At 51.4% G+C, this 21,864-nt stretch overlaps 1 protein-coding gene across 3 annotated transcripts; it reads left to right on the top strand.

The window, feature by feature from the left end:
- Nucleotides 1-2,135: 2,135 nt before the first annotated feature.
- SUPV3L1 (Suv3 like RNA helicase) lies at nucleotides 2,136-20,740 on the top strand. Of its 3 annotated transcripts, none has more exons than XM_031956857.1 (15): nucleotides 2,136-2,567; nucleotides 6,450-6,527; nucleotides 7,495-7,602; nucleotides 8,304-8,418; nucleotides 10,536-10,704; nucleotides 11,868-11,979; nucleotides 12,679-12,756; nucleotides 13,010-13,101; nucleotides 14,072-14,252; nucleotides 14,604-14,697; nucleotides 15,265-15,484; nucleotides 16,763-16,843; nucleotides 17,221-17,397; nucleotides 17,649-17,797; nucleotides 18,372-20,740. In XM_031956857.1, the coding sequence occupies exons 1-15, from the start codon at nucleotides 2,216-2,218 to the stop codon at nucleotides 18,793-18,795; spliced, it is 2,430 nt and encodes an 809-aa protein (XP_031812717.1). In that variant the 5' UTR covers nucleotides 2,136-2,215; the 3' UTR covers nucleotides 18,796-20,740. The 3 variants fall into 3 exon arrangements, with proteins under 3 accessions (XP_031812717.1, XP_031812718.1, XP_031812719.1); XM_031956858.1 differs by lacking the exon at nucleotides 2,136-2,567 and adding an exon at nucleotides 3,538-3,724; XM_031956859.1 differs by lacking the exons at nucleotides 2,136-2,567; nucleotides 6,450-6,527; nucleotides 7,495-7,602; nucleotides 8,304-8,418 and having other exon boundaries at nucleotides 10,574-10,693.
- Nucleotides 20,741-21,864: the final 1,124 nt, after the last annotated feature.

Here is a 21,864-nt window from a genome sequence, read left to right as displayed (position 1 = left end):
AGTTTTTGAAAACCAGCAAGAATCATTGGATTTCCTTGAGATGAAAAATTGTTGATGAGACTATTGCAGTACTTCAGAGCTTACAGGAATTATTGGATTCTTGGCACATGAACTAATGGACAATGGGGTTCCTTTGGGATTATTTTTAGGACTTATGGACATGTATAATTCTGTATGTTGATTCATGTTATGAAAAATTATTTACTTCAAAGCTTACAGGAATTATTGGATTCCTGGCACATGAACTAATGGACAGTGGGTTCCTTTTGGAGTATTTCTAGGACTTATGGACATGTACAAATTCTTCATGTTGATTCATATTATTTGTTACATTACTACTAGCCTGTGTTATATTGCTATGTGCTCATGTAATTATGTGTAATGCCTCCCATATTGATGGATTTATGTACACCTTGTTTCATACCCGTTTCAAGTGAGCCCCTTTAGAAACCCCCTAATCTGATTTGATTTTCTATTTCCTTTGGTGTTTTCATTTCCCTTCCTGAGATGTCAGGGAGGGTGTGACCACCTTCTTTTTATTTTAAGGTTTTCACTCCTTTTTTGAGCAGTCAGGGAAGGTGTGATCACCTTTTTTGGGGGGGTTCTCACTTCCTTGAGAAGTCAGGGAGGTCATGACCACCTATGTTCTAAATCAAAAGAAAAGGGGAGATGTTGGAATCTTTACAAACTGTTAAGTCATTAGAGTTGATAGAGACAATAATTATCTAACTTAGCCTGGTACTTAGCAAATCCTCTAGCTCATTAATGTATTTAAGTTCTCATTGGAGTTCACACTTGGGAGATTTCAGGGGTATGAGATATCTGAATTCACACTTCCCTTAATCCCTGCCTCCAGAAGGTGGAATCAACCTTTTACACTCAGCATAGAGCTTCAGTGAGCCACTGGAGAGAGTTACTTCGAACACTGGCTGGGGTCCCAGAGGAGCACGCTGGGAGGAAGCCCACAAGCCAAGAGAGATTCATTGCATCTTCCACCTTGGCGCTGGCTGGAGGCTGAAGAAAGCAGAGGCAAAGGACAAAGCTGCAAGAGCCCTTAGAACCAAGCAGAGAGATAGGCCTCTAAGAAAAACTCACGGGGCTACACTGGAGACAATAAGAGATCTGACCTTCTGGCACCGGGCTGCATTTGGCGTGATTAACTGAACCGAAGCCTGCACCCAGAGAGAATCAGATTGTTATTGTAAAGAACAAGAACCACAGAAAAGACTCACAAGCACTGATGCAAAGTGGAACCAACAGAATCAGTGGAATGTTGCCTGTCCAGCAATACTGTATGATCTAGCATGGATAACAGGGTCAAAGAGAGACATTCTAGAAAGTGGGGTCCTGAAAGGAGATGACTGAATCCCGTTTCTGCTGCACTGTTATTTTTTTCCCTGAATGCACTGGAAGATCCCTTTATTGCCCTTTTTCCTTCAATTACTTGACCAAAAAACAAAGTTTATTAAAAAACAAACAAACCAGGCGCTCATCCATCTCTTCATCCCGCCCAACAAGCTCATCAAACACGATCGGATAAAGAAGATGAGTTATTCAGTCCGGCGCGCACAGCTGCCCGTGCGGCCCGCCCTGCCTCAGTTTCCCCATCCGCACCGCGCGCGTCTCCACCCCGGGAGCCCCGGCTGTCGCCGAGCGTCGCAGGGACACAAACGCACGGGCTTCTAAGGCTTTCAGAACCGAAGGGGGGGGAGGGGGGTCGGCCCGTCTGGTTTCCGCCCGCGGCTAGCCGCCGTGGAGGGGGAGGCTGCTGGGCCACAGTCGGCTGCCGCGGCCCCTGTGGCCGCAAGGGAAAGGTCAAGGTCACTGGGAAGGGCACCTGCGGCCGACCCTTCTGGACGCCGGGGCCGGACGCCGGTCTCCCTCCAGCTCCTCCTGACAGGCTGCCCTGGCTCCCCACGCGCACCGCAGCACGTGGGCCCTCCCGCACCACGTGATGCGACCCTCTCCAATCCCAGACTCGCTGCGGTCGGAAGTTTCCAGGCCCCGCACGGCGCACTCTGGGGCTCCCGGAAACGCCTGCTTGTTTTCCTTTCCGAAGGACCGCCGACGTAGAGCTGGACTTAAGGGAAGAGAAAGAAAACGCGTCTTTGCGCGTATCTTGCCCAGAAGTTCTCTTTTGTCCTGGAAAAACGATCTCGCTGGGATTTTTTTCCCCCGTCTGGTGTCAGGCACTTGCTGGGGCAGGCCGGAATCGATGCGGGTCCTTCTCGGGCCGGTCGCGGAAGATTGCGTCACGGTCGCGCGCACGCCCCGGCCCCGGTGGTGGTGGGGTCCGTTTGAGGCCATGTCGCTGCCGCGGTACGCCCTGTGCTGGGCCCGGCTCCCAGCCCGGGTGGGTTCTGCTCTGCGGCCGGGCCGGGAGCCGGGACCTCGGACCTGGGGCTGGTCCGGTGGGATCTGGTCCTCCTCGTCCTCCTCGTCTTCTTCGTCCTCGGGCGGCGCCAAGGCTCCGAACACGTCCCTTTACGTTCCGCTGCCCGTGAAGCCGCTCGGACCCAGCGCCACGGGCGACGTGGGGGCCGAGCTCACGAGGCCGCTCAACAAAGGTGAGGCCCGGCCCCGCAGGCCCTCCTGCGCGCTTCTCTTTCTCCGTCCGCGCCCGGGGGGCGGGGACTCGGTCTCCAGCCTCCCGGTGCCCCGCCAGCCCCCCTAACCCGAACGCGCCGGACGGGTCACTTCTCCGAACCTCGGCTCTGCCTCGCCATTCCCCACCCCCTGCGCCGCTGGGGGCGAGCTCTGCGGGCCTCGGCTTCCTGCCGTGTCGGACCAGGGAGAGTTGGCTGAGCTGACTGCGATAGAAGCTCCTTGTTAGGCTGCGGGAGCTCCCGCCCCGCCCCCCTCCCCAGACAAGGCCTGTTTGCCCCTGCCTCTGGCAGTGTCCCCCGAACGTAGCAGGTGCGTGACGGGGGGTTAGCGCAGGCCCTGCCCCCCGGGAGCTCGGCTAGGATGGGCGCAGACGGCCCCGCCCCCGTCCTTGGGGCAGAATCGGGAGAAGCGGCGGGCCCGTGGCCTGGAGCAGCCTGGGGAAATCGAGGCAGGGGCTTCGGGGCTGTTGGGGAGCTCCGGGCTCCCGCTGCCCTCCCTGAAATCCACGCGGGGACCATCAGCAGCCGCCGAGTGGAAATAACGACCCGGACGGGAGCCCTTAAGCCATTTGTGGTACGGAAAGGCGCTCTCAGAAACATCGAGGGGCCGCTGCCCCAGCGCCTCTCGGTCCCCAGCCCCCAGGACGGCTCTTCTGAAGGACGGCTCTCCTGCCCCTCCCCCAAAGGGTTACGTCCGGGAGACCGGCTTGGAGGCCGGTGTCCAGTTTTGCCCAAGGACGGACTTGCTCCGCGTTGTTTGAAGTCTTGGCTTGCGAACGCAGAGCGTGTCCCGCCGCCCGGGCAGAGCGCGCTCCGCGGCGTCCCCTCCCCGCTTACCGAGGAGGAAGCCCGGTGACTGTCCCAGGGGCTCGGGGGATGCTGGGGCGCGAGGGGAGGGGGCCGGAAATGGGGCAGCGCTGGGGGGAAGGGCCCTCATCTGGGGAGGGAGAGACCCGGCCCGTGGTTAAGGACGCCTAGGAATCGGGGCCTCTTTTACTCGGTCACCGAAGCCCCCCAAATGCAGTCTGGGTGGGGGGTCCTCGGGTCCCCGGCCGACACAAGCAGTTGCGCTGAGCCGCTGGGGCCCGAACGGTGCCGGGCCTGCGACCCTGGGAAGGGTCAGTTTGAGCCCGGCCGGGCGCCCACCGTTCCGCCGCCATCCCCGGCTATCTTTGGGCCTTGTGTCCGGGTCGCTCCGCCTGGGACGGAGGGGTCGTGGGGGAGGGTGGCTAGCACAGCGCCGGCGCACGGTGGGCCCTTCGCCGGGTGTCCCTTCGCACAGCCCGGCGGCCCCAAGTCCAAACCGGGAGGGCCCGAGAGTTTGGATGAGGACCACTGGGGGAAACTTTGGTCCCGTGGGGCAGGTCTCCCACCTCTGAAGTCGGGCCACAGCCCGTCCGTGCAGAAGGCCGCGGCGCTGGGCCCAGGAGCGTCCGTGCAAAGGGCAGCGCTGCTTCCCGGCTGTGCCCCCGCGGCCCTCCCTCTCCCCAGCCCTGTCCCGCTCAGCGTTTGCGCTGTGCATCCCTGGCTTTTGCCTAGTGCCTCCTGTGGAATACACTTCGTAAAGCCCTTAGTGAGGGGTTGAAGCCCCATCAGGTTCCTTTATTTGGAGTTCTTTATCCTTTAAGAAAACTTAACTTGCCCAGAATGATGAATTGTAAACTCATCGCCACAGGGTGGGATTGAAGTCAGCCCTGGGAAGGGTCCTACCAGTTGTACTTGGGACTTAACATCTTGTTTGGATTTGGACTGACAGAGGGAGTCTGAGTTAATCACTTGTTATTTTTAATGAGTGTCATTATGTCCGGGATTCAGTTCATTCACATGTGAACAGTGAAACGAATTCTCATTTTTAATAAGTATTGTGGTGTGGGTGTGTATTTTCGATGCTAGCCTTTTTCTCTTAAAACATGATGCTCAAGAGCCCCGTAATCAAAGTGAATCTCTTGAAAACAAAGATCCAGTTATTGAAGAATTTTAAATTTAGCCAAGCATCAGTTACTCTCTTTTTAAAATAGTGTTTTATTTTTCCAAGTACACACAAAGATAGTTTTCAAAATTCACCTTTGCAAAACTTTGGGTTCCCAATTTTTCTCTCCCCCTCAAGATAGCGAGCAATCTGATGTAGATTAAAAATTTGCAATTCTTTTACACATATTTCTATGTTCACCATGCTGTGCTAGAAAAATCAGATCACAAGGGGAAAAAAAGACAAGAGTAAGAAGAAAAAACAAGCAAACAACAACAAAAAAATGAAAATACTATGCTTTGATCATCAGCTGCTCTCTAAAAGTTATTCCCAATATAGAGAATAAGTAAATGTAAAGAGGTCAGATGTCATTACTGAGTCGACCTTCTGGACTGGTCATCAGCCTCCCTTTGTTCGTTTCAGGGATTCTTTCCACTTGATTAATAAATAAAATATCCTGTTCCTTTAACTGTGATATTCAGCTGGTAAGAGATAAGAAAATTTAGCCCTGAAGCATGCTTAGGGAACACATGAGTTCTCTGTGTGGCTGCTGACTTGGATGGCTAAAGGGATTGGGAAAGGGAGGGCATTTGGGTGCTGAAAATGATTTCCCAAAGAAAGCACAGAACAACTAAGCAGAGTGGGCCAGGGCAGAGGTTTCAGGCTTAAGGAAGTAGGAGTCACCTCAGATAGGTTCTGAAGCTGATTCCAGATCTATTTGGGTTGGTGATGGAAGATTAGCCAGACTGACTTGTGCGGGAAGCTTGGAAGAACTGGTAGGAGAGTTGGACACCAACAGTTGTGGGGTGCTAAGCCATGAGGGTTATGACCGATGGGAGCCTGGCTGCAGGGGACAGTGCCTGTTCCTGTGGCCAGGGTCACCCTCTCTGAAACCCTCATCTAATAATAAAGAATCAGACTCCTAAGCCTTGGGGGAGGAAGTGAAAGGAGAAGTGGATTTGGAGTCCACGGGCCTCTCATCCTTCAAATGAGAGAGCGAGACGCCCTCCAAGCGCAGCTTCTGAAAAATGGAAGCGGGGCCAGCTTTGCCCTGCTTTTGCAAGCTCTTCACTTAGGGGAGGAAATTTTGTTGACATACTTTTTTACATCACCTGATATGTTTTTAAAAATTTATAAGCATTCTTATTGAAGTAAAAAAGATTTTGTTTTTTCACAGTAGACTAGCCAAGCAGATTTCCACATCACCCATTACATTACCAAAATTTCCCCTTGTTTTCCTCTCTTCCCACTTCTCAGAAACCCATCCCCTGTAACAGAATATATTTTTTAAAAGAAAAAAGAAGTAAAAAAACAATAATTAGCAAAATCAGTTGCAGTTTTGAGAAAATCTAAAATACATATGTAATCCTGTAGATCTCTCTCAAGCCCTTTACAAAGGAGTAGAAGGAGATGTCTTTTGGGCGAGATATTTATCACCTCATCCCATAGCAATCTCAGTTGACAAATAATTTAAGGGAAAAAAAGAGAAAGCAAATAGCTAAACCCAGTGTGACAATGTGTGCTGTGCTTTGTGCAGTGGGCCTGGGCTGGCAGTGCTCTTGCCCCTCTGCTTGCTTCATTCTCTGCCAGCCTGGCCTTCCTAGGCCTCCTCTGATGCTTCCAGCTCAGGCCAGGCCGTGCTTTCTCGTCCCCACATTTCTCTATCCGTTCCCCAAAGGATGCTAGCTTTGTTTCCAGTTCTTTTTCTCACAAGCATAGCTGTAAATATTTTGGTGTGGATGAGGACTTATGTTTTGACCTCTTGGGACATTTGCTGGCTACCTTTTTATTTGCATTTTTCCCTAGGTATATCCTAAAGAAAATGTGTCAGAGGGCAAATAATAGAACTTAACTATGTTTTATCTTTCTTGCAGCTGAAGTCAGGAAGATTCTAGACAAATTTTACAAGAGGAAAGAAATTCAGAAACTGGGCACGGATTATGGTCTGGATGGTAAGGCCTACTCTCTGACTAGTGAAGACCTAGAGCCTCTTGCTTCCCAGGCACCCCACAATAGGGGTGTCCAAAAAGCACATCTGGGGCCTTGGGCAGTTTGAATAAAGGGCAGGGGACAGGAAGGTTGCCATGATGGGGTTGGGCTGCTTAGTCATGTGGGGACACCCACATATGTTATTGGGGAGGCCGGGCCTTGTAAGCAGGATGGGCTCTGGGATTCACAGGCTTCCGGCCTCTGGGGCTCACATACTTCTCAGCCCTGTTTGCTTATTCTTTCAATTTAATTTTATTAGTAGCTCCAAGTTCTCTTCCTTCTTCCCCCTCCATTGAGAAAGCAAGGAAAACAAAGCCCTCCACAGGCACATTTTCACATTTGATTCAGGATTTTGTGAGCCTTACCTGGAAACGAGACCACTGGACCGCTCATTATATTCTCTGGCTGTGTTTTACACAAACCAAGGGTTGCATTCTATTGTTAACTTTAGATTCCTATGGAGTGAGTTAGGAGCAGGGCAGCAGGGGGAGGCCCTGGCCGCAGGTCAGCCAGGAAGAATTCAGATCCAGCCTCTGGGGCTGGGGAACGGGGCAGGGGATGGTACTCTGGGCAAGTATGCCTCAATTTCCTCCTCTGTAAAATGAGCCGGAGAAGGAAATGGTGAGCCTCATCTTTGCAAGAAAACCCCAGATGGGGCCATGGAGAATTGGACACAACTGAACCAGAATTGAGGACTGAGGTGCTTTCAGAAAAATGGGGTTTCTAGGAAAGACATGACAACAGGGAGTAACCCAGAACAGGGACTAAGAACCTCCACTCAGTAATTCTGAAACTCAGATGCAAGCTGCTGCTGCTGCTTCATCTTTTTTTTTATTTTTGTTTTTTTAGCGATCAAAGTTTTGGGTTTTTTGTTTTGTTTTGTTTTGTCTTTATGTTAAAATTAACTTTATTTTGATTTCTGTTTTGCAGCCCGACTCTTCCATCAGGCTTTCATTGGTTTTAGAAATTTTATCTTGCAGTCTCAGTCCTTGGATGTTGACATCCACATCACACTGAATGATATCTCCTTTGGTGCAGGCAAGTAGCCAGCCTGAGCACAGGCTCAGGCCCAGATTTTCCCCAGTCACTCTTCTTGTGCTCCTTGTATATTTTTCTCCAAGAGTCCTTGGACTAGCCATCACTAACTTCCTCAGGAAACGGCTTAGTGTTTCAACTCATGGCTTAGAAGTTAAACTTGAAAGTCTAATTTTAAAAACTATGACCTTGAGGGGCAGTTGCTAAGCAATGCCCATCATGTCTCTGTTAAAATGAAGACTCCTGGGCCAGTCCCCAGCTTAGCCTTGTGGTCCCTGGGAATATCCCCGGTGCACAAGGAAGGCCAGGCTGCCTTTGGGTGGGCAGCGGCAGCACCCGGGCTTGAGGCAAGCATCTGTTACAGGAGGGGGGGCTGCTTTATGGTCCAGCAAGTCTTGGGCAAACTTAGCTTTATCTGCCCTGGCCCACCTGGGAAGATGAACTCGGCTTTTCTCTGAAGGTCGTATCTCCCAATAACTTAGAACCAATTGATTTTACTCTTACCCTCCAAGCCTTCCCTCATTCTCTGCACTTGAGTAGGCGCTCGCTTGAGAAGAAGCAGTAGGGGACACCAAGGGCAGGGTCTGAGGGGCTCCTTGTCCTTAGATCCTTCCCCTGTTCCCAAGAACCTTTCCCCAGCTGAGAATAGTCAGGAAGAGCCTTTCTGTCAGCTCTGCCGGCTGACCATGTGTCTTCTCCCACAGCTCACGTGGACGACCTTTTCCCATTCTTTATGAGACATGCAAAGCAGATGTTCCCCATGCTGGCTTGTAAGGATGATCTCCGCAAAATCAGCGACTTACGCCTTCCACCCAACTGGTCAGTTCTTTGTGCCTTTCTGGTCTGGGAAGTGAAGGCCTCTGGGTCTTGGGCCTGAAATTCAGAAATGTGCAATTGCTTGATCGCCAAAAAGCACAAAGCTATAAGATGAAGGGATCTGTAGGATTGATCATAGCGCTCAGACCTCATAAACTTGTTCTGAGGGGAACCCTCTTGTGTTCTTCTCAGGTTTTTAAATGTTCTCTTGGCCTTTGCCGCCTGTTTCGGGTGTTGGGGAATACACAGATGAAATGATCCATCCTGAAGGAGCGTGCGGTTGAGTTAGGGAGGGAAGGAGCATTTGTAAATGACAGCCGTGTGCCGGCTGAGCACGAGGGAGGCAGATAGGAAGGCTCAGAGAGGGGGAGAGATGGTGCAAATAACAGGAGGAAACAGGCAAGGAGGCTGGCCTGATGTGGCCCTGGTGGTCCCCTTGTGGGGGGCGAGTGGCCGTGTCCACAGTGGAGGTCCATGGACTGCACCTGGGGGAAGGGGTCCCCAAAGTTTGGCCTGCTTTGGGCACTTGAGAGTAGTCCGTTAGTGATGGGCATGGTGATTATGACAACAGAGTGCCCCCGAGACTGGGCGCTGCAGGAGAGTCCCAGCAAAGTAGCCCGAGATGCTCGGGTTGTGTTTGTCTGCTTCATCCCCACTGGGCCATAGGCAGGGGCCATGTCTCCCAATCCCAGGCACAGTTGCTGAAGCCTGATGAGGTCCTGGGCATCCCTTAGCGCCGAGAATCCCAGGGAAGCCCTGTCTGCGGAGAAAAGTGGGAGTCAGCTGTTGGTAAAGGAGAGAACACCCAGATTAGTCCTTTTCTCAATAAGATTTTATAGATAGAAGTGACAGGAGAGACTGCCAGGCCTGAAGGGCCAAGTTTGCAAGGATGTGGAGAAGAGCACAGCAGGCTGAGGCCAGGAGTGACGGGCATAGACCCAGCTGGCAGCACAAAGGGAAGGCAAAGGGCGGGTTGGGAGGGGCCACCCCAGGAGCCCAGGGTCAGCGGCTGGAGGCTTCAGTCAGAGGGGGCCTTAGCTCAGTCAGGGGGCTGCCTCCTTCACTTGGGGATAAACTGCCTTATGTTCTGTGTGTGGATGTGTGTGGATGTGCATTAGAGAATAAACTTTTTTTTTAATCTGTAGCATTGTAATAAATGTTTGTTTACTTGTTAATAGATTAATAGGGCTTTATTTTTTTGAATTTATTTTTATAATAGCTTTTTTTTTTTTCAAAATACATGCAAAGATAGTTTTCTACACTCTCCCTTGCAAAACCTTGTGTTCCAAATTTTTCTCCCTCTCTTCCTACTTCCCTAGACAGCAAATATATATGTGTAATATGTGCACATTTTCTAAACACATTTCCACATTTATCATGCTGAACAAGAAAAATCAGCTCAAAAGGGGGAAAAATGAGAAAGAAAAAACAAGCAAGCAAACAAAAGCGAAAATACTATGTTGTGATCCATATTCAGTGCTCATAGTTCTCTCTCTGGAGGCAGATGGTCTGTCTATCACAATTGATCATTGTATAATATTCTTGTTGCCGTGTACAATGATTTCGTGGTTCTGCTCATCTCACTCGGCATCAGTTCATGTAGGTCTCTCCAGGCCTCTCTGAAATCATCCTGCTGGTCATTTCTTACAGAATAATAATATTCCATAACATTCATAGATCATAACTTATTCACCCATTCCCCCATTGATGAGTATCCCCACAGTTTCCAGTTTCTTGCCATGACAAAAAGGGCTGCCACAAACATTTTTGCACATGTGGGTCCCTTTCCCTCCTTTGATCTCTTTGGGATACAGGCCCAATATTGATACTGCCGGATCAAAGGGGATGCACAGTGTGATAGCCTTTTGGGCATAGTTCCAGATTGCTCTCCAGAATGGCTAGATCAGTTCATAACTCCACCAACAATGTATCAGTGTCCCAGTTTTCCTGCATCCCCTCCAACATTGATCATTATCTTTTCCTGTCATCTTAGCCAATCTGAGGGGTGTGAAGTGGTACCTAAGAGTTGTCTTAATTTGCATCCAGCTTGGTCACAGTCCTGCTTACTAGGCTGGGGCCACAAGTTGCTCTGATTAAACTTTCCCCTCCTTCTTTCTTAGGTACCCAGAAGCCAGGTCAATTCAACGGAAGATAATATTCCATTCAGGCCCTACTAATAGTGGGAAAACTTACCACGCCATCCAGAGATACTTGGCTGCCAAGTCTGGAGTTTATTGTGGCCCTTTGAAGTTACTGGCTCATGAGATCTTCGAAAAGAGTAATAATGCTGTCAGTATGTTAGCAGCTGTTCCCCTCCCTTCTTGTCTGAGACACTTGGGGGGATCTCTGTGGGCAAGTCTGAGGTGGGGAGCTACTGGCAGCCTGTAAAAAACAGGGAAGGAACCCTTTTGCAGCCACCTTATTTCCTTTTATCACTCCTGGGCTGGATGGGCTGACTCTGGTTTGTGATTTTCCCCATGGAGCGTCTGTCACTTGTGCTGGCCTTTCCTTCCCAGAGAAGACCTAGAATTTTTCTTCTCCTCCTTTCCTTATTCTGAGGGAAGGTGGGATCATTGTTTTTTTTTTGTTTGTTTGTTTGGTTTTTTTTAAGTTTATTTCCCCAGTCAAATATAAAAGAACATTTTTTTAAAATTATACATGTATTTACATTCAGTCTCCATAGAGAACACATGTAGTTTTCTCTCTGGATGTGGATGGTGTTTTCTATCAGAGTTAATTGGAATTGCTTTGGATCACTGAACTGCTGAGAAGAACCAAATCTGTCATAGTTACTCATTGCACAATTTTACTGTTATTGTATACAATGTTTTCCTGGTTCTGCTCGTTTCGCTCAGTATCAGTTCATGTAAATCTTTCCAGGCCTTTCTAAAATCAGCTTGTTCCTCATTTTTATAGAACAATATAATATTACTTTCATGCACCACAATTTGTTCAGCCATTCCTCAATTAATGGGTTGCTACTGATTTTTCCAATTCTTTGTCACTGTAAAAAGGGCTGCTACAAATAGTTTTGCACATGTGAATCCTTTTCCCTCATTCTTGATCTCTTTGGGATACAGACCCAGCAGAGACACTGCTGGATCAAAAGGTGTGCACAGTTTGAGAGCCTTTGGTCATAGTTGCGAATTGCTCTCCGGAATGGTTGGATCACTTCACCCCTGGTGGGGTCAGTCTTGATGTGTTCGACTGGCTTTTGCCTGTACTCTTTTTGTTCTTCTGTCCCTTGTGTTTACTAAAAAATCCCACCAAAGTGGTGGAAATCCAGTCCAAGCCCTCTCTGGTTCAGCTGTCTTAACAACCACCGGTGAGAATAAGTCTTACCTGATAGAGAGAAGTTCTTGTCTGTTTAGTAATTGTCTTCCTTTTCCTCCCCCCTCCCCCCCAATCTGCTGTTTAGGAGGTAGAGATTCATTTCCGTTTCACGATTGCAGGGTGTGCTCTGTGACCTGGTGACGGGGGAAGAGCGGGTGGTCACAGACCCAGATGGAAAGCCGGCCGCCCACGTTGCTTGCACTGTTGAGATGTGCAGCGTCAACTCTCCCTGTATGTATGAACAAGTCTGACTGACGGAAGCTTTCGAATCGAGCATTAGGTTCTCTAGTTTGTTTGGGATTTGTCGATTTGTCCCCCTGAAAGTTGTCCTTGGGATTGGGGCTCAGTGTGAGGTGGAAGAAGCTCTGCGTTGGGCATCTGGTCCACGCTTGTCCTGCAACCTCGGGAAAGAGCTTCAAGTCCAAGGCTCAGCTCATTTATCTGCATATTGGGAGACCAGCACAGGATTCCTCCAAGAAAGTTTTATATTCCTTATGATGCCCCGTAGTCAAATAGGTGTTGGTTGCTTATTAAAAGAAGAAGGTGTTTCTGGTGAGAGTGCCCCAAGCAGGAAGCCTGGCGGCTTGGGGGAGACGGGGAGAGCTCGGGGCACGAGCTCTAGGCCAGCTCAGCCCCTGAGCCACGGACTGGGTACTAGCTTGGGGCCAGTTGGGGGCTCTTAAGGAAAGCCCCGAGTCCCTCAGCCCAGAGGCAGCAGAGAATGACCTTGTATTGCTTTGGGTCAGTTAGGGTTAAATGACCCCAAAGAGAATCAAAGTGGGGGGAAGAAGGTCTCCCCTGTGAAGAGAAAGGGGGGTGCTTGCTGTGATTTCCTCAGTGAAGGAGCAGGAGGGATTGGGGGCAGATCTTCCTTGGCGCGTGAGATGGTTCTTTGTGCTCTGAACACTGACCCTGGCTTCTTATTTTAAGATGAAGTGGCCGTGATTGATGAGATCCAGATGATTAAGGATCCAGCTCGAGGATGGGCCTGGACCAGAGCACTCCTGGGTTGGTATCCCAGGGTTGCCCCTTGTGGTTGGTGGAGTTGGGTTGAACCGCTGCTGCTCCTGTTCCCCTTTCCCCTCTTCAACTCCTCCTTTGCCCCTCCTCTCTTTCTCCCTCCTCCCTCTCCCTTTCCTCCTCTTCCTTCCTCCTCCTTCCCCCTCCCCATCTTCAGGGCCCCTGGAGTCTCTGAGCCTCCAGACCTGGTCACTTGGGCTGTTTTCTGCTGGCGTTCCAATGGTCCTTTGCTCCCTCCCAGGACTTTGTGCAAAAGAAATCCATTTGTGTGGAGAAGCTGCTGCTATTGACATTGTGACGGAGCTTATGTACACCACGGGCGAGGAGGTGGAGGTAATGGAGTCTGCTCCGTCCTGTCGGCGCCCCCATGCTGGGCTACAGTGGGCAGAGTCGTCCCTGGTTAGGTGAACCCAGCTTCCAGTCCTGTCCTGGTGCCCCTGGGTGGGGTCAGTGACCTCTCCCTGCCAGGTTGCAGACTTGCCCTTCTTGTCGACGCCTTCCTCTCCTTCACCCCACAGAGCGTGGCCGGTGCCAGTCTTTCTCTGCTCTCTCACCCTGGCCAGGGTGATTTTCCTTGAGCACAGTCTGAGTGGCCCTGACCTCCGGGATAAGGTACCAGCTCACTCAGTGCAGGAGGCTCCAGCGGGCAGTTCTGGGCAATGGGAACTTGTGCGACTTTGTGTCCAGTTTCAAAATGGAGTTTGGGGGCTGTATCCCACTTTGGCTGGCCTCTCCTGCTCCCTGTCCCTCCCTGTGAATGCAGAAAATTGAGTTTATCAAGGCACCAGCCCCTGGAAGCCATTCCAATCCTGAGGGGCTGCCTAGGGGGAGGGGAGCCTCCCACAGACGGCCGGAGAACGTTGGAGGCTGCTGGCTTCTGTTCCACTTTCACAATTCTCTCTTGGACCACAATTCCTCTGCTCAAAGGAAGCAGGCAGGGCCCTGGGCCATCCACCCAAGCCCTCAGCATCCCAGGAGAGGGAGGCTGGGCTAATCAAGGTGCCCTCAACACCAAACTGGCCGGCACCTGCCCCATCTTCCCTCCATCCCAGGGAGGAGTTGAGTCCCTCCATCATCTCCCAAGGAGGGGGGAGCCAGGCCGCACATGACCCCTCCATCACCTCCTGAGGGGGGAGCCGGCCCCAGCCTGCCGGGCCCTCTGTCACCTCCCCTGATACTCTGCTGCCTCCTGAGCTCCCACAGCTGTGAGCAGGGATGCCCATCTCTGTGGGGCCAGCCTGGCTTCTCTTAGCCCTGGGTGCCCTGGAAGGAGACGGCTTCACCTCTGCCATCTTGATCCTAGGTTCGGAAGTACGAGAGACTCACGCCCATCACTGTGTTGAATCACGCCCTGGAGTCTCTGGACAACCTCCGGCCCGGGGACTGCATCGTCTGTTTTAGCAAAAACGACATTTACACTGTGAGCCGGCAGATCGAGGCTCGGGGGCTACAGTCGGCCGTCATCTACGGCAGTCTGCCTCCCGGTAAGGAGGCCCTTGTGTCTGGGGGGGGGCAGGCCGAGGCCTTGAGGCGGAGATGGTGGGGAGTTGGAGGTCAGCAGCCAAGACCCCTGGCACATCTCTGTTCATTATCAATTGTGGAAATGCCCTTAGAATTTGGGAGGAGTTTTCTGGGTCAGGTCTGTGCCCTCCAGAGTTCTTGGGGTGTTGAGGGGTCCACAGAAGCAGGAGTAAGGAGGGCTTGGTGTGTGGGGTGGGGGAGGCAGAGGGCTTCTTTGGGGCTTTGGAGCAGGTGGGGAGAGGAATGAGCCCCGTGTGGGGCAATTCAGTGCCCCGGCCCGACATAACACTGTCTTGTGATTAACACTGTTTTAGGGACAAAACTTGCTCAAGCGAAAAAGTTTAATGATCCCGATGACCCGTGCAAAATCCTGGTGGCCACCGATGCCATTGGCATGGGGCTGAATTTGTGAGTACTGGGTTTTGAACTGGGGGAAGTAGGTGGTTTTCAGTGGGCTCTGCGGCCAGCCTGCCGTAAGGGGGTGGGGGTCAGCCCAACCCCCCTTCTGAGGGCCCTTGCTGTAGAGTCGCTGACTCCTGGGCAAGCACAGGGGTAGTGGGGGATCTCTTCTGTTAAAGAGGGTCCCTTGGCCCCCAGGGGACCTTTAGGCAAGTCACCTCCCTTATTTGTGGCCAGTTGGTCAACTTTTATTTATTGAACCCTGATATCACAGGACATGTCTACGTCATGGATGATATCTTGGGATGTCGGTACACTTCTGTTTCATGGGGATGGTGTAAATGGGATGTGCTTGGTAGAAGGCTTTCTCATGAATTCAGAGGCTGTATGACTCTTAGTAACTGGTCCCTACCCTCGTTGCCAGGGACTCTCAAAGTCTAGTTATTCAAAGGCTGCCCCTCGAAAGGGAAGGAAGGGAGAAATGTCCCAGGGTCCTATTGTTCTCCTCTGTAAGTGATGCTGCACCTGAGCCATTGAGATCATCCTGTGATCTCTCTTGTTTGACTTCGTTTACAGGAGCATAAAAAGAATTATTTTTAACTCTCTCATAAAGCCCAGTATCAATGAGAAGGGGGAGAAGGAAATTGAGCCAATCAGCACCTCGCAGGCTCTGCAGATCTCCGGTAGAGCCGGCAGATTCAGCTCCAAGTTTAAGGAAGGGGAGGTTACTACCATGTACCCAGAAGACTTGAAGTTGTTGAAGGAGATTCTGAACAGGCCCGTGGAGCCAATAGAGGTGAGTTCAGCAAGTGTCGGGCTCCCTCCAGCTCTGGAGGCCTCTTGAGGAGGAAGTTCCTGGGGCCAGAGCCTGCGCTGTCAGCTCTGAGGGAGATAGCGGGGAGTCCCTGGGGCCTGGAAGCCCGGCTGCATAAGCCTGGAGGGGCCTTGGTTTTCAGTGAATAAAATGGTATTAATGACCCTTAAACTGCGTATCTCAGAGCTGTTGGAGAAAAGTGGGCTTCTGAGGCTGCAATTGGGGGGCAGGGGGGACGGTAGAGAGGAGGGTCCAGGAGCTGGTCAGAATTGGGAAGGCGCAGCAGCGTCGGTCCTGCCCGGTTCTTATCGCCAGCGTCTCTGGAGCCATTTGGGATGGGTGGGGGCCACCTGGAGATTTGGAGAGGACTTCCTGTCAGTAAGGTAACAGCCTTGGAGTTAGGAAGTTGGATGAAAATGTCTGTCAGAAGCAGAAGCCGTTTCCCTGTTTAGCTGTCAGTGACATGGACCCTCGTTTGCGCTGGCGGTGAATAAATAAGCCATGACTGAGTTTGTCAGTGCACAGAAATCCCCAAAGCTGCCCTGGAAATGCGAGCTTTATGTTTACTTGCTTAAGGCCAGGGTGGACAGGCTCTTGCTATGAGGCCGCCATCTTGCACGCTGCTGCCCCATTGAGTCAGAGCAGTTGGAAGGGGCCTTGAAGGTCATTCAGTCCCAGCTTATTCCTTCTGTAGATTAGATGGGGAAACTGAGGCCCAGAGAAGAGGTCAGGTGACATGAGGAGCAAAACCAGCATTCAGTCCCTGGCTCCTTGGATTCCTAATCCAAAGATCCCTCCGCCCTTTTTCCCTTTTCTCTTGTGTGCTTTACCCTTTGCCTGTCAGTGAGCATTACTGGGCCCTGTGGGTCAAACGGAGGGCCAAGGAGCTGCTGGTCGCCAGTGGTCTTTTTCTTGACAGCTCTGGTTTTCCATCCCCACCATTGGTCACTGGTCAGTAGTGAGGCTTATGGACCTTTTCTTCTCTTGAGCACCTTGGCTACGTCAGGCCTTAGAAATGTTGGGAGCCTCCCCGCATCACCGCTTTCTTAGTAACCAAATTATTTCTAGTGCAAATCACTGCGATTGAAGCAATGTGTCGGGAGCCATTTGGAGTCACCATTTTGTCTCTGAATATGAAATCTCCAGTTTGATTCTGCAGATCTTAGGTGACCGCTGCCTTACTGTAGAGAAGGAGCGAAGAGGTTTCTCGTGTTACTTGGTTGATTCCTGAGTTCTCTTCCTTTTAATCCTCCTTAAAAGGCAGCCGGCCTCCATCCTACTGCTGACCAGATCGAAATGTTTGCGTATCACCTTCCAGACACGACGCTCGCCAATTTAATTGTGAGTAGACGTTGAGCTTTGACCTTCTTCTGTCTTCCATCTCAGTGAAAACGTTAGCCATATGTCAGCCGCTAGTTCTCATCGTGAGTGTGTTTGCGACAGCTGGATGTGTTTTAATACATCGTACGACTTTCTAGTACTACAGGGCTGCAAGTCCTGTCTTTCAAATGTCACTTCAGGTTTTTTCCTTTTTCTCAGCTGTCACCGGGGCTCTGCTCCTGCAGTCGCCTCTCGGTGTTGGGGGGCAGAGAGTCCGCGTGGCCTGGACCCTTAGAGCTGGGTGGTCGTGAGGGCCCTGTGGGGCCTGGGGGCTCCGGCGTATCAGGCGTGGGGCTCAGACTGGCTGCTTGGATTTTATGTGAAGTCTCCTCTCCCAGGATATCTTTGTGGACTTCTCTCAAGTGGATGGGCAGTATTTTGTCTGCAACATGGACGATTTCAAGTTCTCGGCAGACCTCATCCAGCACATCCCCCTGAGCCTGCGGGTGAGGTATGTGTTCTGCACGGCCCCCATCAACAAGAAGCAGCCGTTTGTCTGCTCCTCCCTGTTGCAGGTGAGTGTCTCCCTGCCTTCTTGGGGGCCTTGGGTCCGGGGCGGAGGGAAAGGGGGTTGGCCTGGAGAGCGCATAGAGCACAAATTGTCAGGGAGGGACCAGAAGTGGGCAGGGCCTTAAGTGCCCCAGGCTCTCCCAGCAGGTCCGTGTTCTGGGGCCCGAGGAGGGGGACACTTGGGGCCTGGGGCCCCAGGAGGGAGGCCATGTGGCCAGCCTCTCCCCCTCCTGAGCCTTCATCTTTGTGCTCCCAGTTTGCGAGGCAGTACAGTCGGAACGAGCCACTGACGTTTTCCTGGCTGCGCCGGTACGCCAGGTGGCCCCTACAGCCGCCAAAAAACATCAAGGACCTTGTGGAGCTGGAAGCCATCCATGACGTTCTAGATCTGTACCTGTGGCTCAGGTAATGGCCGGGGCAAATGGGAGAGCTTTGGGAAGTAGCTGGGTTTCTCTCGGGCTTTAAGGGGCCAGCGATGGCCGTTATCGGTCTTAGAGGAGCCAGTGCAGGGGCTGGCGTGATGTCTGAGCTGGCCGGCGCCACAACATGTCTGGGTGCCCAGCAAAGGTCTTTTTGAGCAGGCCTCTGGCTCCTGGGGCCAGGAAGATGGCAGCAGGGCAGGCCCCAGGGAGCAGCTGCCGCCCCAGATTGCTGATTGCCGGCCTGGTTCTTGCGCCATGGGCCCCGTGAGCAGCTGCTTTGTGCTCTGCAAAATGGGGGGGGAAAGGTCTCTCCCTTCCTGCTCTGTTTATCACAAATGGGCTCCCAGGGCCTCATCTCAGCCTCAGGAACAGTGTTTAGCAGGCTCTGGGCTGAGGATCGGGGCTTTGTGCCCTTGGCCCAGGAGGCCTCCGAGCCCCCACAGGGCCCTGGGACTGTCCTGGGCCAGTCCTTCTGGACCCCACAGACTGAGCCTTTTTCCCTGGTGGTGCCGGTTGACCCAAACACTGGGACCAGGCTGATGCCGCTCTTCTTTCAGCTACCGGTTCGTGGACATGTTCCCCGACACCATCCTCGTCCGGGAGCTGCAGAAGGAGCTCGACGGCATCATCCAGAAGGGCGTCCACAGCATCACCAAGCTGATCCGCATGTCTGAGTCCCAGCGCATGTTGAACTTGAACACTTCCCCGGCGGGGAAGCAGGGCCTGCCCGGGGCCGCCAAATCCACCTCACCAGACACGGCCGAGGCCCAAGCCCTGGAGGCCGCCGTGGTGGAGGGCCTGGCCTCCAAGTCGCTGGCCTCGCGGCTGGTGCGGCAGGGGCGGCTGACCCCATACATGCTGAAGCAGCTGAGGAAGGAGTGGCTGAAGCAGCAGAGCGAGGAGGAGCAGGACAGGCCCCAGGACAGCGGCCCCAAGGGGAGGCTGAGGTCGAGGAGGAGGAACGACCCCGAGGCCAACTAGGCTCTAGGTGCAAAATAAAAGTAACATTTATTTTGAAAGCCTCTTTGTGAGTTGCTTGTGATACCAGCTGCTCTGGCGGGCTCTGGTCCCTGCAGCCCCTCCCTCACAGTCCTAAGTAGCCAAAAGGCCTCCGACCGCCCAGGAATTGTTCCCCTTCACCCAGATCTTCCCTGGGTTCTCTCCCTTTCGTCCTCTCTTCACACGTTCCCTGTTGCCAAGTGATGGGTACTCTGTTGTGGTCCAGGGTTTGCTATTACATATAGAGCTGCTATAAATGTTTTTGTATCTATGGATCCTCTCTCTCTCTCTCTTTTTGGTATTGCTGGCTCAGAACAGATGCAGTTTAGAGACTCGTGGGCCTATCTGGGCCCACTTTGTTCCTGCCAGCAGGGCATTTGTGTGGCTGCTTCCCTTCAGTCCTTCCAGTGGTTGTCATTTTCCTTCTTGGCCAGTCTTGAGAGGGCTGAGAAGCTCAGGGGGCTTCTGATTGCATTCTCTGATTATTGATTTTTTCCTGTGGCTACATTGTAAAAGAATATTTCTATAACTAATGAGCCACGGAGCTGTATTGGCTGCTCAGTCCTTAAAAAGCATCTTTAAGTTGGTTGTTTCAAGATTTATTTCCCGGACCTCTTCTCCCAGTTTTCTGCAGCGTTTTCAGAATATGCTTTGAGTGCTCTAGAATGAAATCCTGATTTACTAAGTTGTATCCCTCGGGTAGCCAAGAAAACTGATTCATTCTTAGTTAGGGTCAGAGGTGAAACTGGGCTGATGTACGGCAGACCCTCAGCCTCCTGGATCAGTCTTTCGTCCAATGAGGGGATAGAAGGGATGGGGGGTTGGGGGCTGGATTCAGTCAGGAGCTCCTTGGGGCCATCAGCTGCCTTCCTGGACTTTGGTGTCTGTCAGTCTGTATGTAGGGGAGGGGTTTGAAGTAAGTGAGCTCTGTGACCCATCCCCTCCCGGCTCTCAGTCCTGAATCTGGTTTGAGCCCAGGACAGCTCTGGGCCAGCCCCCATGGGTCCTCGGCCTGAGCCAGCCTGGGTTGGGGTGGACACCGTGCCCTTCCTGTGGATGCCATTCACAGTACAGAGGTTACTGATAAGTGTGCGTGATGAATGGTAATATATTGTTTAACCGAGATGACAGTCTCTCTCTTTCAACCTTTGCCTTCTGAAGAACAAGGTGGAAATGTGCTGCTTCCTGGCCTTGAACCATTTGGGGGGCTTCTGCCCTTCCGGGATTGCCGGCCTCTTCCACCTTGGGCTTCATTTAGCTTCTCTCCCCCGCTTTGGAGTGTAAGAGAAAGTCGTGTTCTCCCCTCAGGAAAATTCCTACAACAGGATTGACCCGCCAAGCCAGAATAGAGCCTATTTTTTTCTTAATTGTTGTGACAGGATGCCCCTCTGAAGTAAGGGTCCTTCCAGGTCTCTTCTCGCTTCCCACACTGAGTTTTTTAGAGGTGGAGACTCATGCTGGGAGCTTGGGGAAGTCCTGAAGTCCCACAAATGACAAGGGTAGAGTTGGAAAAGCGGCCACAGAAAGGGTTTGGACGCAGTTGGACGTGTAGCCAAAAGTCTTGGAGAATCAGGCAGCCCTTCTGTCACCTCTGAGGCCATGAGCTCACTGCAGGAAGCGGCTCCCAGCCCCAAAGTTTTAAGATGTGGCTAGGGGGCGGGTCAAGGAGCCAGGCTCTGCTCCTATTCTTCCAAGGAAGCTTGCTGATCACTGTGGCCTTGGCCGCGAATTAGCCTCCTGTGTGAAGCCCGAGGACCAGTCTGAGGGCAGGAGGCGGTATCGTTGGAATAGAGACTTAAAAGGAGCCCCATCTTTGAAAGGAAAAAAGTAGAATACGTGCTGAAGGGATTATATTAATCGCCACATCAAGCTCTGTATTTTATATATGTTATACTAATCACCACATCAATTATATATATAAAATAGATATATTTGACTATGAAAGTTTATATATAATTCAAATTAAAATGCTTTTATCCCTTTTTAACATTGCTGTCCTTTGTTATTTCACATTGATGTCTCTGGCCCCACTAAGAACACACACTTGTTCAAGATAGATTTGGGATAAAGCCCTTGCCACCTTCTACAAGGAAGGCTGACCGACCCTGGTTGTTTTGTGCCTGCCGTTTACCATGGGTCCCAAAGGACCTCGGCGTGGCTCTGGATAAGGGTTAGCTTCATGGCTGGCCCTGGGACCCCAGTCCATTTATCAGTGGGGACAGAAGCTTTCTGCGGCATTATTTGGCTGTATGGATCTGTGCTTATTGGGAATGACAAAGCCTCTAGTCTATAGTTGCTGAGTATCTGTGTCTGAGAAATGCTTAGAAAGGCGGAAAGCATCGTAAGGTCTTCCAAACTTGGCCGCTCTTCTGGTGAGCTACAAAGACGTGGAATGCTGGTCTTTGCTGGTGTATTTGTGTGGAGCCCTCCCACCCTTCCCACTTTCAAAGCCAGCCTTGTTCAGGAGGAGTAGCAGCCATTTCTGGTTCACTGAAAAGTGAGCCAGACTGCAGCTGTCCTCCTACTTTCACTTCAGAAGTAGTTGTTTATAAAATTAAAAGTGGTGGTTAAGCCGTCACATGATTTCAAGCCTGATATTTTTAAGGAAAGTCAGACTGGAGATGAAGTAATTCCTAGTGTCTCCCACTATTACCCTAACAAAGTTGTATTTTTTTTTTTTTTTTTTTGAGTAAAACTAACTTGATTGGGATCAAATACAACCCGTTTGAACTGTAAGCATCTAAGAAAATGTGTCATGTTTATAAAATGTCAGAGCTGGCCAACCCATCGCCAAGGTCCTCGGCTCCGACGCTGCATTTTTCCTTTGTTGCGTAATCACTCTGGGACACTGGCCCTTTTCATAAGTAGGTAGGGGCACGAAAGGACCTCACAAGTTATTATGTGCAGGAGTCCAAAGCTTTTTTGGTCCCCGTGGCATTTCAGTAGCCTCAATTCAATGGGAAAGAAAATAAATTCTAGAATTTACTACATAAATACAAATAAGTTTTTCAAAAAGAAAAGGCTAGAACGTGATTCGAAAGTTTTTGTCAT

The sequence above is a fragment of the Sarcophilus harrisii genome, chromosome 2 (genome assembly GCF_902635505.1).
Source record: "Sarcophilus harrisii chromosome 2, mSarHar1.11, whole genome shotgun sequence".
Classification (NCBI taxonomy): Eukaryota; Metazoa; Chordata; class Mammalia; order Dasyuromorphia; family Dasyuridae; genus Sarcophilus; species Sarcophilus harrisii.
The sequence above is the reverse complement of the archived record's forward strand: the minus strand, read 5'-3'. Positions and strand labels throughout refer to the sequence as shown.